This window comes from Medicago sativa, chromosome 3, assembly GCF_051527215.1.
Source record: "Medicago sativa cultivar Bolivia chromosome 3, Bolivia_mono, whole genome shotgun sequence".
Classification (NCBI taxonomy): Eukaryota; Viridiplantae; Streptophyta; class Magnoliopsida; order Fabales; family Fabaceae; genus Medicago; species Medicago sativa.
Genome location: NC_140751.1, coordinates 96,414,167 through 96,430,303, shown reverse-complemented (window position 1 = coordinate 96,430,303; position 16,137 = coordinate 96,414,167). Strand labels below are relative to the sequence as shown.

At 33.1% G+C, this 16,137-nt stretch overlaps 2 protein-coding genes and 1 long non-coding RNA gene across 4 annotated transcripts; 2 read left to right on the top strand and 1 right to left on the bottom strand.

Annotated features, from left to right (window-relative positions):
• Positions 1 to 1,741: 1,741 nt before the first annotated feature.
• LOC146942440 (uncharacterized) lies at positions 1,742 to 6,443 on the bottom strand. Of its 2 annotated transcripts, XR_015032695.1 has the most exons (4): positions 5,990 to 6,443; positions 3,410 to 5,842; positions 2,943 to 3,010; positions 1,742 to 2,037 (listed from the first exon to the last, which is right to left on the bottom strand). It is a non-coding gene; the product is annotated as an uncharacterized LOC146942440 (long non-coding RNA). The 2 variants fall into 2 exon arrangements; XR_015032694.1 differs by lacking the exons at positions 3,410 to 5,842; positions 5,990 to 6,443 and having other exon boundaries at positions 2,943 to 3,277.
• Positions 6,444 to 7,894: 1,451 nt separating this feature from the next.
• On the top strand, positions 7,895 to 9,044 carry LOC146942439 (21 kDa seed protein-like). Its single transcript, XM_085756410.1, has one exon. It carries the CDS (start codon positions 8,214 to 8,216, stop codon positions 8,847 to 8,849), a length of 636 nt encoding a protein of 211 aa, XP_085612536.1. The 5' UTR covers positions 7,895 to 8,213; the 3' UTR covers positions 8,850 to 9,044.
• Positions 9,045 to 12,275: 3,231 nt separating this feature from the next.
• Positions 12,276 to 15,780, top strand: LOC146942438 (ER membrane protein complex subunit 7 homolog). The gene is made up of 7 exons (XM_085756408.1): positions 12,276 to 12,475; positions 12,574 to 12,617; positions 13,455 to 13,563; positions 13,749 to 13,812; positions 13,916 to 14,032; positions 14,130 to 14,238; positions 15,342 to 15,780. The coding sequence occupies exons 1-7, from the start codon at positions 12,378 to 12,380 to the stop codon at positions 15,434 to 15,436; spliced, it is 636 nt and encodes a 211-aa protein (XP_085612534.1). The 5' UTR covers positions 12,276 to 12,377; the 3' UTR covers positions 15,437 to 15,780.
• The last annotated feature ends 357 nt before the right edge of the window (positions 15,781 to 16,137 follow it).

Here is a 16,137-nt window from a genome sequence, read left to right as displayed (position 1 = left end):
TTACATGGCCATGCAATAAAACACATCATCTTATTATCATCTAAGCATATATTACATCCATTTTTTTAAAGAGTTTAATTAGAATACTCTGACAGTGTAAAGTTATTTTACACGGTCAACCAATTAAAATCATTTAGTTAGACACATAAGCCTATGTATTAAAAATAGAGAAAATCAAATCAAATCTTTTGAATAAATGTCTTATTTCCACATTTCTAATTTTACACTTCCAAATCCATTCTCTCTCACGACAGGATGTTTTTTTTCTTCTCTCCTTCTTCCTTTTGTTTTCACTCTTGCCCTCGTTCTCCTTCACCGCTTTCTTTTTTTTCAATTTGTTTATCTTTTTCATGATTAAATGCTATCATTATTTAGCATGAATTGGAGCCATATAAAATATAATGCAAAAGGGAAATTAATTTTTTATATAAATCTACTTACAAATGATTAGTGTTCATAGTCATAAAAAATATGTGGTCATTCACTGTTATGATCAGACTTATGCTAAAATAATATGCACTACACTGTCCTTCTAATTTTTTAGATATTACTTTCTTCACATATATTTTTTTTATTTTCTTTTCATATAATTCTTGTGATTACAATGAAAAATCAAAGAAAGTTTTATCTCATGCAGTATGTAGAAACTAGCCTTGCAGACATAAATGTAAAGGAAGAGCGTGTGGGAGGTGAGAGAGATGAAAACTAGAATTGAAAGGATGAATCGAGCAGTATCCAAAAAACAGATACATATATAATAGGAAACATGGGAGAAGTTATTAGAGAATATTTTATTTGAATTTTTCTATTTTTAACACATGCTGATGTGTTTGATTGAAATTTTTTAATTGGTTGACAGTGTAAAGTTGTTTTACACTGTCGGAGTATTCTAATTAAACTCTTTTTTAAACTAGACTTTTCACCCGTGCTGCCGCACGGGTCATATATAGTTCAAAACATTACCTGCAATTTTTATTAAAAATATAGGTACGATAAATCATAAGGTCTGTTAAAATAACTCATGTTATACGTATGTATGTTAATTTGTTTAGTAGAAATAAGCTTTTCACTGTCAGTATGTTTTGTTTGAAATAAGCATATATGAGTCCGAAAGTTAGATTGCAAATTGTGATATAATACATACTTGGAATATAAAGGATAACACCAACATATCTGTCAAACTTGTTAGATTATAAAGCTGCTAATTAATTGTCCAAATACATATACATATAAATTGGTCTAAGGTGTATGCGTTTTCGGCGGATAAAAAAAATCTGTCATTGAATGGCAGAACTAACTTAGAGTAGATATGAGAGAAGCAATGAATTTCAAATCACATGCTCGTCTAAGTGGGCAAAAAATTCAAAATCAAGTTTGAAATCTCAAATCCTAATTGATAAAGATTTTCTTTTATATTTTGAGTGAGTAATCTAGGCCAAGTGGACCTTTATTGACTATAAGCTTTAGGGCTCAACTTGAAGCAACTTGAATAAGTTTATTTTAGAAACAACAAAGAATAGACCGCAAAAATGTAGTTTATTGTCAAATCAGTGAGCCTAGAATTGGCAAAAGTTACAAACCCTTATATAGCTGATAGGTACAAAAAAATACAGACCCACATGATAACTATCAGATAAATACAAAATTATTTTCTAAGGAACCATCTTACTTTTACTTTAACTCTTAATATCTAACAACAAATTATTTTCTAAAGAGTTGTATGTGGTAGGCAGCAAGTAGATATAAAAAATAATCACATGTAACTTGAAATGTGGTGAAAGCTTTACCTCAAAGTTGTTGGATTATAATAAAGATACAGATTACATGTGTACCTTAAGAAACATTTAAGTAAAAACCAACACCCAAAGTATAAGTTAAAATACATAAGAATAATAAACTCAAATGCAGATACTCAATAGCCAGTGTCTATATGACCGTTTCTGCTAAAAAGTATCAGTTATTGTATCAATTATACAAAGCTACTTCTCCCCATTGACATCAGAGCACCAATAAAACACAATACATTGTAGGAAGAATCTGCAACCAATAAACTCTGTTTAGATCCATATCAACTCTTTCAAAGGGCAAATCCATAACATGGTATATCTAAAAAAAGTTACCCAGATAAAGAAAATAAATTCAAGGTCCATATTTTATCTCTTCTCAATCTATTGCATAGTAGTGCTGAAAGTTGAATTCAGAACCTAAATAAAAGAAAAAAAATTCATTGAAGAAAATAATTCTTTTTGTAACCCAAAAGGAAATAAGTTGTAAAAGTAAAAGTCAAAATCCAATGAGGCATTCAATCAAACATGTAAAATAAGAATTGAATATAGCCTTAAAATGATACAACCAATGAGGCATTCAATCAAACATTCCAAGATACCAGATGCTACAATTTGTTTCTCTCTTTTTAAAAAACAAAAATAGTAGTCTTAATCGTGCGGTTGATAATTTTCTCGATGGCTTTAAGCAAACTGTTGATGTCCAATCTTAGTGACATATATAAATAACTCATAAAACTCATAATGCTTCAACTAATTTTAATTCAAGATAGCAGGACAATGTTTGGACAATACTTGAGCTAAACTTAATTCAAGATAGCTGGACAATGTTTGGAAGTCCCATTACTTCGCTTGCAGGTCAGATAGCACATTATTATCAATTTATTTGTGCAAGCTGTGATCAAGTTAATCAAAGAGGTCAATGATCCTATGCAAGCTATACTAAGAGGTCAATTTTTTTTTTAATAGCCAATATTATTAATACAAACAATCCCATGAGAAAATGAGATTGTTGTCAACAGAAGCAAAACAAATTCCCAGCGCCAAGGCTAAGGAACAGTCCCAGCAGAAAGTGGAAAAAAAAAAACCTCCGAATAAACCAATCTGTTACACGCTATAGCATACAGGAGGAAAAAACACAACAACTAACTCAAATACCTCAAAACTGCCACGTCCTAACAGTTAAAAGGGACCAAACCAGCCAAAGCATGAACCTCCAAGAGCCACTACAGCAGCAAAGGTCAATTGATAAGCACAAATGCAAAAAATAATATAAAATACAGTATTTCAGATTCCACACTAACAATTGAACATTGCTAAATATCACTTATACATCTTTGAAAAGAACAAATGAGCATTGTAAGGAAATAAGATTATTCTCTTATAAATCAAAACAATGTCATATCTTTACATCCTCGTTATCTCTTGTTCACCCGTGTAAAACAATGTCTTTTTTTCCTTACAATGTCATATTTTTGATCTCTTATAAATCAAAATAAAAAACCAATTAAGTGTGTGTACACAAAAGCTTCTATTTTATAAACAAAATGGAATTTGTCTGAGTCATATTCATATATTAAAGGAAAGAAAGCCAAGTGGATGTTGAGAGAAAAAGCAAGATATACCTTCCTGTCAAGAGCTATTCTTTAATTCCATCTTGATGATGCTTTTGAAGGGAGGCCAAAAACCCTTCACCACCACTTCTATCTATAATAACAATCAAAAGCCTTCTCCAAGGGAGGGGATTGTCTCCAGTGAGATTTTCTCCTGTTTTTCTCCAGTGATAAATCTTAGCCCTTCATTTGTTTAATGAAAGATCAACGACCAATAATAAAAACAATTAAATCACATGGTTTTATTCAATTTCATTTCTTTCCTTTTTCACGTCTCATCTTCTGGAAAAGTATTGAAAGTTTCAATTTGAAACTCTTCACCTTCTTCAATAACAACAACACTGTGAACACAGTATTTGAAAATTGATTTATCAAGAAACCATTGTTCAGACTCAATTTCAATTTATTTGTCAATTTGCACAAGCCTTTTTTTTTTATGTATACAAACAATTTCATTTCTTTGGATCTTTGACACAACATCGTAGGTTCAATTCCAACATCAATATAACAAGTATAACCATAATTTTACATTAATGTACTAATAATCTAATACAAGCTAATAACTCTTTCTCTTTTACAACCCAGATATAATAAGCTGAATAATAACAAACACTAGTTTTGCCTCTGAATCTGACCCTTCACGAATAATAAAAAAATTGGTGACTATAAGATAAAAATTAAACAAAGAAGGAAGGAAGAAGGACAATAGAGAAGGAAGGAAGGACGTTCGCCGCCACTCGCCACTTCTCCGCCGCCGCACTCCCCCCACCCGTAAGGATGTTTCGTTTGCTGCCACGACCCAGATAGAGGTTGCCGCTACTTCAATCACAACTTCCGGCAAACTGCTAATCACCGTTATCCCGCCGCGTGCAGCACGATCTAGAAAAGGTTGCCACCGCCGTTATGGAGATAAAAGTCATGGAGATGTAAATCGCAGATTGTTCTAGTGAACAAGGAGGTTACTGAGTTTGTGAGGAAAAAAAGAAAAGAACCAAAACCACAAATCATTTTAGAGTTTTTATTGTTGGCCGTTGATCTATCATTAAACAAATGAAGGGTTAAGATTTATCACTGGAGAAAAACTGGAGAAAATCTCACGGGAGATGATCCTCTCCCCCTTCTCCAACGCCAATAGTTGATGTTCTACATCAGTATTAGGGCCGAACCTTGGATATTCAACAAACACAAACCAACCAATAGATAGAAATGCAATTCAAAAACAGGACGAAGATCAAAACTGGATTCTGAAACTTGTGCAGAACTATAGAATTGTAAGCCACTACCATTCTAATATCAATACTAACTGGATATCAACATCATTAAAGTAACCTCTTCTTTCTCGTTAGATTTTTTGAAATCAATTTTGTTTATCAACAATGAAACACAATAGTTGAACAAAATTGTCATCAACCAAAATTGAACAAAGAGATATAAATGATAAGGAAGAATCAAGTTTGTCAATATAAAAATGCTATCTAAATCCCTTCGCATACCTGTCGAGACAATAAAAACGAAGTCAGCTCACCTCAACAATCGCAAAAAATGCAACATGAGTCACATTTCAAATCCTATTATTTCATTTCAAACAAAAATTTTAGAGCATAATATATGCAACACACAAACAAAAAAAATTTATAAACTAAAAAGAAATATAAAGATATATACTAAGAAAATTCTCAGTGATATCACTACAATGTGAATAGCAAAGAAGACCTATTAGAACTAACACATACTTCTTTAGACACTCTGCACATATATCATGAGATCCACTATCACATTATACTTGCACCAATAAAATGGTCAAAAGACACATAGATGTGATTTTGCATAAATTCAATCTGATTCCTTAAGAATAATTCAAGAGATAACATACTTCCTGAAGAAAAAGAAACAAATTATCACATTCTTTAAGAATAGTGCAAGTGACATTAAATCAATATCCATCAATTATATAAAACAGAAATTCACAGCCCCGTTTAGTTCTTCAACTATTTTTATCAAAGCAAAAAACTTTGCAATACAAAAATTAACAACGACAAATCAAGCAGATTGATTGGTTCAAAGCTGCAGTACCTAAAAACCCAATTGCTCTATTTTGTTTATACACCATATAGTTGCCAAATTAAAGCTCATATTTAGAATCAAATTTGATTAAACTCATATCTATCATTATCACATATGAAACATGATTACATGAAACTTTTTCAGAAAAACAGTGATTTGGTTTTCAATCAACCAACATGCAGAACAAACAGAAACACTAAAATTTTGGAATTCATCTAAACTCTACAGAAAATACCAGGGGTCAGAGCGCGATTTGCAGAAAATCCCTGGAATAAGAGAACCTATTCCAGAACCAAATCATCATCTAGCTGGAAACTTTCCATCTATTATTGTCTCAATGAAATTCAGTCATATAGCAAATAACCATTTATTTCAAAACACCTGCAACAGTGAACGATTAAAAAAACAGAGAGCCAATATTAGATGCATATATGCAAATTAAACAACCAAAAGACCAACTTTTTAGGACGTCCTAAATTTTAGTCCCTAAAATCAAATATAGACACCAATTAAAAAGAAGATGATTACCAAACACATTGGTTCCTTTGGCTCAATTGCTTGCTGGCTAATTGAAGGAAGAAGATTGGATGAGAGAGATGGAAAGGGAACAATGAAGATGGAAAGAATAGTCCTCTCTCACTGTGTCCGCCATGACAGTCGCAGCCACCGCCGGAAGCCATCGTCGTCGTCGACAAATCTGTGGTGGAGGAGGATCGGAGCATGTCATCAGATCTGGTCGGTGGGAGGACGAAGGAGAGGATCAGAGCGAAGATTGAAAGGACCAGGGTGGAGGGGGACGACAGTCACCAGATCGGGTAGGTGGAAGAACGATGGGGATGATGGAATTGGAGATTGAGAAGACTGTGCAAGAAGAGGTCGGAACAATGTAAGAACATAGTGAGAGAGAGAGAAAGAGAGCAAGAAGAAGAAACACGTGCTTGTTGGGAAAGAGAAAACGCGTGTGATGTGTTTTGTTTTGTTTCCCATGAGCTGTGTATCAATTTTCAAGGAGTGAGATTTGATCAACGGCTGATGTGCTAATCTCCTCTAATTACAATGATCTAACGGCTGGAATGATTTGGAGCCAAAAAATTAGGTTAAGTAAGTGGGATTAGGGTTAGGATGACTGCTAGGATTAGATATAAAAGATAAAAGCCGAATTCTTAACTTTTATTTAATGTCCGTGTAAAATAATTTACATATTCACTTTTAAGCGCATATGACCCCTTTTCTCAGTTGAAAAAAAATCATGCTCCAAAGAAATACAAAAGTCCTTCATCTTTGCATTTTTTTTCTCAAACTTTTGTAAGAAGTTCATTCCTCTTCAAACTATATTTTTCTACATCATTCAATATAATTTATATGATTGCTGGAATCTCCCGTTTGTTATGAGATAAATGAAAAACTGTTGGTTATCCTAGAATTACTTAATTGAAAATCTACTTTTCAATCTCAATGTCCTAGGTTCGACACTATGACACACAAACGAACAACAAATAAATAAAAACTCGAAACCAAACAGAGGCACTACCATACCATAATTCGTCAGAGTTGTGCTATATGTCGACATGCCACGTGAATATCACGAACTTTTTTTGTGCATATATTGAATTTGATTTCTAAAACAATCTTGTTTAAGTTTTACTCATCCCGTCCCATATTAAATAATTTTTGAATATTACACACAAATTACATGTTATAAATTTCAGAACCTGCATGCAAAAGCAACCTCTTTGAAGCGAAATTATGGTAATAGGCCACACCCCACAACCAGTTTAACAAATAAAAAATTATGACTCTCTCAATCGCAACTCTGATATTGAAAGTGTATTACCAAAGAGTTTCCTTTTCTCATAATTTGCCTTCGAAGAGGTTGCTTTGGCATGAAGGTTCTAACATTGACAAGTCTAATTTCTTTCCCTAGAAGTATCGTAGATATGGTCATCTAACGTTGAAAGGAGATGGTATTGTGATGAATCATGGTTAGGTAAACGAATATGTCCATTCTCAATTTCTTGTGCAACCACCGCTCATTTGTGGTCATCTTTTTATCTATGATGTTATGAGAACTTAGAGTGTTTGTATCTCCGGAAGATTGTTTTTTCATGTTTAAAAGCGCTTTCGTAGAAAACTACGGAGGTTGTTTTCATAACTTGTGAGCAATTAGGGAGGCCAAAAGAGCAACCTTATGAAAACTTTACTCCTCATTTTATTGCTATTTTTTTCTTTGGGTCTTGGCCCTCCTTTGAAGTCCTTATGTAGCATATGGGCCAGGAAAATCATTATGAAAATTGCTGTATACACATGCGATAAGGCTGAAACACACGAGAAGCGATAAGGCTGAAACACACGAGAAAATGACGTAAATGCCCATCGGCAGTTAACTGCCGATGAGGTTATATTGATAAATTACTGGTGTTTTCCGGCCAAACACTATGTGTGAACAACATTCTTCAATCATTATACACAAGTCAACGTGATGAAGGGATACCAAGTCCATTGTGGATGAAGATGCCCTTTATTTTGCTATCAACGTGTTCCACGAAGTTCCCAAAATTTCATTTTAAACTAGTACCGCGTGGCGCTCATGGCAAATATAATATCACTAACTGAATTTTTTTATACCATCACTCCATAAACATGTCCAAATTAAACCTGACATGCATGTCTATATAAACAATCATACAATCAACAGAGAAAGACACAACACAAACATCACAATCTACAATCAATCCAAAACAATCAAGAAACAATGAAATTCATTCAACTCTTTTGCTTCCTTTCTCTCTTAGCGTTGTTCAACACAAAGCCACTACAAGGAGCTGAACCAGAGGCAGTAGTAGACAAACAAGGTAACCCTCTTCAACCAGGTGAAGGTTATTATGTATTTCCACTTTGGGCCGACAATGGAGGCATAACATTAGGACAAACAAGAAACAAAACATGTCCTCTTGACGTAATCCGTAACCCTGATGCAATTGGCACACCAGTTTATTTCTCTGCATCAGGTCTTGATTACATTCCAACTCTCACTGATCTCACCATTGAGATTCCAATTCTGGGTAGTCCTTGCAATGAACCAAAAGTGTGGAGACTTTTAAAGGTTGGATCTGGGTTTTGGTTTGTGAGCACTGGTGGTGCAGCTGGGGATCTTGTTAGCAAGTTCAAGATTGAGAGGCTTGCAGGAGAACATGCTTATGAGATATATAGCTTTAAGTTCTGTCCTTCTGTTCCTGGTGTTCTTTGTGCTCCTGTTGGAACTTTTGTAGATACTGATGGAACTAAAGTTATGGCTGTTGGTGATGGTATTGAAGAACCTTACTATGTTAGATTTCAGAAGGCTTCCACTTTTGCTCAGAGCAATAATCAATATTTGAGCACTGTGTAACTGTAATTTGAATCTTGCAGTTTTTTTTAGAAATTGTGTGCTTAGTAGTGAAGTGTGATGGGTCATAATAAGGATTGCGGATCCATAATAAGCCACAAAAATGCACACAAACAGAGTACTTTTCTCTGTTTTAAGATTTGCCACTTTCTTTTTATCCTCAAAAGTCTAATGAAGTTTGACCTTTTGCTTATACAATCTGTCTCAAATTTCTCTATTTTATATCTTCCCTTACACATTGTTTCTATATCTATGATCCATCAGTAAGTTCTTTTGAAAAATTTAGACAAATATTGATTCATAACCACTTCTATCGTTAGTTCTTAATTGTCTCTGTTCTTTTGGAAGACAAAAGATATAGTAAAGTTGAAATGGTCAATAGAGGGATCCAACTCGAGTAAGATTTTTACTAAAAAAAAAGAGAAAGGGGTGATGTGCAAAAGCATTTTAGCGATACTGGATTGTTTATGTTGGTAGCTTGGTATGTTATGTTTATCAACAAGTTCGTACTAACTAGTGTTAATAATGTTAGGGCTTAATAGCATTTTTAGCCCCTAACTTTTTCTAAGTTGCGATTTTGACCTCCTAAGAAAAAAAGTTACAAAACCGCCTCCTAAGTTTTGCACCTGTGACAGTTTTGGCCACCAAGACCAATTTTGACTCAGTCTACGCTGACGTGGCACCCTAAGTGAGGTGCCACGTGTTATTTTATTATTATTTTTGGCCTTGGGGAGCCAAAACTGCTACAGTTGCAAAACTTAGGGGGTAGTTTTGTAGTTTTTTTTCTTAGGGGGCCAAAATCGCAACTTCGTGAAAGTTAGAGGGCGAAAACTAATATTAAGCCTAATGTTAGCTAAAAATAATGGTAGCAACACTTGTTTTAATACATATTTTCTAACATTAACTTTTATCGGATAAAATACATATAAATCTCACCACTTTATGTATGATCCATTTTTTAAGTGATGTGACTTATATATATTTCATCTAATAAAAAAAGTAAATGTTAAAATGAGTGTATTAAAAATTAGAATGAATGTTAGCTTGTATTACTGGTTTTAAAGTGGGGTTTTTAAGAGCTCGTTACTTTTTATTTTTTATTTGCTCATTCAACTTTGTTCATTTTTTGCTCTCACACATAGTTCCATGCATGCAATCGGATACATCGACGATAACAATAATAATTTAAGAAATAAAATATTTAAGGAAAATTCTATGGTGAAGTCATAAGAATGACTTTTTTGGTGAAGTCATAAGAATGACATCAAAAATGTAATGAGTAAAACCCCACTGTTTGTACAATGGCATCAAAAGTTCAGTCCTCATAGTATCATCAATTCATCAAATTAACAAGACTACACTTAATCTAATTTTATCCTACTTTGTTATAAGCGTAACACCCCACAAAGTGTAGCACTTAAGACTATCACATAATACATCAACTCTGTTTGCATGTTAAATATTCAAACAATAAAATAGTACATGTAAGTCCAAGATGTTGCAAGCATTACTAGATGAATTACTATTGATCATTAATCAGTAATCAACAATTTAAAAATGAATCAAACATTAGAAAGCCACCTATTTATAAATAAGCCACGGAAGTGGACAAACAGAGTACCCTGTCTCTCCCTGTTTTAAGATTTGCCACTTTCCTTTTCTTGTCACGAGAGTAAAATGAAGTTTAACCTTTTACCCATACAGTCCGTCTCAAATTTATCTATTTGCCATTTTTTTTTACCACCATCTATTAGTTGTTTTTACTTCTATGATTAGAGTTGGAAATGGGTCTGGATTGGTCCATTGAACATCTATTTTAGCATTGTTGGACTAAAAAAATTCAAAAAGAATCAATTCTACTTTTTTGTTCAACTAATTTAAAAAATAGTATATAATTGTGTTTGTGCAAATAGCTCCACGTGACGTAACATAAACAAATACCCCGGGGTCGTTCGAGAGGTCATGTCACGTTAGTAGGGAGTATTTGTTTATGTTACGTCACGTGGAGCTATTTACATCTATTTTGAAGAAGAAAAAAATCTAATTTTTTTTGGCAACTTTCCATTCAACTATTTAATGCAACACCTACAATGATTTCATGTAACTTTTTTATGACATGATTATATGTAACTTTGGAATAAGTTTAGACAAAAAAAAATTAAAAAAATATATCCATCAGACCACAAGGTTGAATCAGATACATTACCTCATTAAATAAATTAACATAACTCCCATAATTTCAACAATAAAGAGTATTGCTTATGTTATTTAGACGGGAAAAATAACTACAATCATGCAATTGCTTGGACAGAACCAATAGCTTGACTAAGTTGAATTGAAAAGCCATTCATAGTGATCCTTCTGATACTAGTCATAATACCCTTACATGTTTCTACCATCTTAAAAGTTCACTCGTTAAATAAGGACCTATGCATGATACAAGGTAGAAGTTATGATGGTTGAATTCGGTTAAATAATGTTTACCTGCACAAAACATGATGTATATGTAAGACTCCGCCCAATTTCAAAATACATAAAATAAAATTAACAGTCAAAACTGACCTTGAAATAAGTTACTTATTATCAAATTAACCCCTGTAATGTAACCAAAAAAAATTAACCCCTGTATTAATTAAATTCCTATCAAAGTAGTCCTTTACACATAACTATGACCAAAATAAAACTAATAAAGCCATTACAAACCGAACTAATAACCTTTAGATATATACGAACAAAATAACACATACATTTTCAGTTGGAATGATTCTTCTAACTAGTATAACATCATATAGAGACGAAAGAACATGTACATAATAATAATATCCTTTCAATGGTTAGTAGCAAATATATTCTACGAGAGAATATACAAAAAATTCAAATGGTTAGTAGCATGTCTTATTCTAGGAATACTATCAAGAAAATATACAAACAATTTCAAATGATTTTTTTTTCCAAATGATGACGTCGATATACTTCAATATTGGAAGTTAAACTAGTGCTCATTCTTCTTCATTCAATAATGAAAATCGTATATTGCATAAACATAGATGGCTTCTAATTGATGATTTAAGGATAAATGCATCACACATTACTTTCAATGGTTTGACGTTTGTATCATATTAATGAATTATATTTTTTAAATTTTAATATTGGTCATTTAAATCATAAAACATTTACAACATTCTCCTTTTTTATACATCTCCGTTAAACATTTGCTTGTGTGGCCATTTTGATGTTGATGTAAAAGTCCATGTAAGTAAAAAAAATTATTTAATTTTGAAAGACAAAACAAACACCTATTTTTTATAAAATATTTTTAAAGAAGAGATTAAAAAATAAATAAAATTTGTTAAATCTAAACATTTACCCCTTCATTATCATTTAAAAATCTAGTTATATTATATATCCCAAGGAATCGAAAAGTAAAGTATATTGCGTGCGCAAAAGCAGAAGAAAAACAAAGTTGAGATTAAACAAATAACATAACCGAACAGATCAGTGTGTTTTCACAACTCTGAATATTGGCAATCTATGGCTTCCTTCACGAAATCACTCTTTCTTTTTCTTCTATTCATTCAATTCTGCTTCTCAATTTTACCCTCATCATTCGCTCAATCCCCTACCCCTGGGTATCAATTTCATATCCCTTAAACCCTAATTTTTCAATTTTTCGATTGCATCGGTTAATTCACCTTGATTTTAACGAATTTAATAACTTCTTCTGCAGGTCTTCCGATGGGTACACTATTTATGGTCGAGTCAAGATCCCTAGTAAGTTCCCACCTTTCATCATTATAAGATTCATTCATTTGAATTTGATTTCCCCTATTTTTTTTTTTTTTATTAGTTTATATCCCAATCAATGTTTGATGTTTAATTTGAATTTCAATAGTAATTTAGAATAACAAAAGTGTTGAACTTCGATCAGTAAACGAGGATAATATCATAGTACATGATTTGCTGTGGTGACCTGATTGATTATTGCATCCTTGATGGGACTGTTAATCGGTCGATTCAAGTTGTTCATAATATGATTTTACCTGAATTGACTTTGCTTGAAAGTTACCTGGTTTAAAGTTTTTGCCAGTTTATATTTGATTTTTAATATGAAATATTTAGAATTTTAGGCTAAAACAATGTTTGGAATGTTAGAATAGTTTTCAACCATGCTTTAATGCATTATCAGTACCTTGTGCACTATTTTGTTTTTATGCTCATTATGTCAACAAACTAAGAGTATGTTTGGTTTCTATTTTTATATTTTGATTTAATTTTCAATTACAAAAATAGCATTTTTGGTTTCATGGTATTTCCATTTTCAAAGAGTTATATAGGAAACAGTGTCTCTACTATCTTTGTATCTTTGTCCTTGATCAGATTTTTCTAGCGGTGTTAGTTTTGCCAAGTTCATCAAGGTTGGGGGGAAGTTAATGATTTAGCTATCCAGGAGTTGAACTGTCAAAGTTTAATAGTTTGTTGTCCGTATTCACAAATGCACACTACCCGTCGTTGTGCATCTATTTTGTGAGGATACATGGATTTTCTATAAATGTTGGTTGTATGATGGTATCGCTGGAGTATAATGGTATCACTGGATCTTTTTGGCAGGTTTTGGAACAAAAGAATTCAGTCTTCCTGCAAAAGTTTCAAATGTCAAAGTTATACTTAATGGTGGTCAAAGAGTTTCTTTTCTGAGGCCTGATGGATATTTCTCATTGTATCCTTTGATTTACAACTTTATTTCAACCTGCTCATAATTTGCATGAAAACTTTTTGGGGATATTAAGTCCTATTTAATTCTATATTTACTTATTTTGTTTTGCTTTTGGGAAGTTATAGTTGATTGATTTTGGTAAATCATTGTTAAGAAACAACCAAGTTCCTTAACGTGAATGCTTTCAGCCATAACGTGCCTGCAGGGACTCATTTAATTGAAGTGGCTGCAAAAGGATATTTCTTTTCTCCAGTGAGTACTCAATTTGGAAATTACATCTACAATTTTCCCCTATTTTTTTTTTTGTTTTCCTATGTTTGCTCATGTATTAAATTATTGTGTCCATTAACAAAAGGTACGAGTTGATGTTAGTGCCAGAAACCCTGGCAAAATTCAGGCAGCACTGACAGAAAATAGGAGGGGGCTCAGTGAGTTTGTTTTAGAGCCATTAAAGGAGGAACAGTATTATGAGGTTGGTTTAGACAACAAATTTCCTGTTTGTGTTCCTTTCCACATTCCTTAAGATTATTATCTGAATGTATGCTTGCTGTTATCTTGTTTTTCTACAGATTAGGGAGCCATTCTCTATTATGTCCGTTGTGAAAAGTCCAATGGGTCTGATGATGGGATTTATGCTTATTGTCGTTTTCCTTATGCCCAAATTGATGGAGAACATGGGTATGCCTTCTAAAATCCATCTATAAACTTCTTTCATTTCCTTTCGAGTTTTTCTTATTTGTTGTCTATGTGGCTGTACTTGCTTTGAAATGATGAAATGATTACTCATTACCTTAGGTAGAATTTTATGAAACTAGTCTTATCCCATAGCAGCTGTTTCTGTTTTGAAGCATACATCAAAATATTGAAGTCAAGTTAAAATGTCTGAAGTGCCTCTTATCTTTCTTCCTCTCTCTCTCTCTCTCTCTCTCTGCCTCTCTCCATGCTCCAAAAAAAATTTCTCTCCCTAATGTGCTCTTATTAATGAGTCCTATTTGAAATACTTTGTGGTCCCCCATAAGCTGTGCTTTGTTTATTGTGAATACACATCATACGTGTTAAAAAATCACAATCATGAGGTATGCATCTTGTGTGCTTTTGGGATTAAGCCTATTTAGTCAATAGCGGGGGTAGCAGAGCATCCGGCAGCCGCCATTGGATGTCTTCAGCAGAGAAGCTTGCGTAGTTGTTATAGCTGTCACCATAGCAGCCGAAATTCTTGCTGTTCGTGGCCTCTGTGAAACTCAAATGCTCATTAAAAAAAACTTTGTTTTATCACCCATTTTCTTGAATTTAAATTTTAATGTTCGGTCACTAGTCTTAAATGCTTAAACATGTCAGTTTTCTTGATCTTTTGAGTATTTTCTTCTATGTTTTTCTTAAGACTTGTGACTATTTCGCTCCTTGTTTCTCACATGTTTGTTAAAATCACAAGTTTATCAAGAAAAATTTGTTCCGTATTTTCTTCTATGTTTTGCTCAAGACCTGTGACTTCTATGTTTCGAGTATCGGTTTGATGACCTCTTCTATGTCCAGTATACTTTTACATTTTTGAGTTACACGCCCTTAGAAGTTTGCAATACATACACTCTAGAGTATCTCTATTAATGCATGTTAATGCATGTTTTTCATGTTCCATAATTTCGTGTGATGAAATGGCATCCATCATCTCTGAAACAGTATGAATGGCACTTGTTTTGTACTGTATAGACCTATACAGCACAGTATTGTGGCACTCTTTGCATAACTTGTGCTCATATCTTGAATGTATTGTGGTGCAACAGATCCAGAAGAAATGAAACGTGCTCAAGAAGAAATGAGAAATCAAGGAGTTCCATCTTTAGCAAGCTTGTTACCCGGTGCTGCAAGAAGCAACTAGTTCTATACAAGAAATGATGAGAACCAGCGAGTACATTGGTTTTCCTGAGCAGAAGCTGAAGATATATTGCGTACCGTGATAGAGAATTTTGTTATTAACAAGTTGGTGCTAGAGAAATCTGTGATTGTATACGCTGTGGAATTGCTGAATTTGAATTTTCTTATAGGGATGTTAGCATGTTTAATGTGAAACATACATGAATAGGCTTCCATGTAACTGCACTTGCTTTCTACTTTCTTTTTCTTCAATGTTGATAGCCATGCACCACCAATATGGATATGGTTGCTTGTAGAAACATTGTATAATTTCTTTATTTGGTCCTCATGCCTAAATTATTTGGTTTATGATCTGTTTTGGCTGCATTGGGTCAAGTTATGTTGTATTCTTTTGAATCCATGCCTGCTAATGCTTGTAAAAAATGCAAATAACTAGTCTGCCAAAGTTCAAAATTTTGTTACAACTAAAGAGACAGGGTAAGGGTAACTGGGGTATAATGGGTCGGTACCTAACCTGTAATTCAATAAGAAGATTTTATCATCTTACCTCATAGTAACCGTTTGTTAGAAATAACTACTAAATGCTCTGTTCTTATTGAACATCGGTGTAAACTAGACTGCATGCATATAATTTTTCCTCTCCATTCTAAAAAATTGTAGCGAAATGAAAACACTTTTGGTATTTGAACATTGCAAAATTCATTT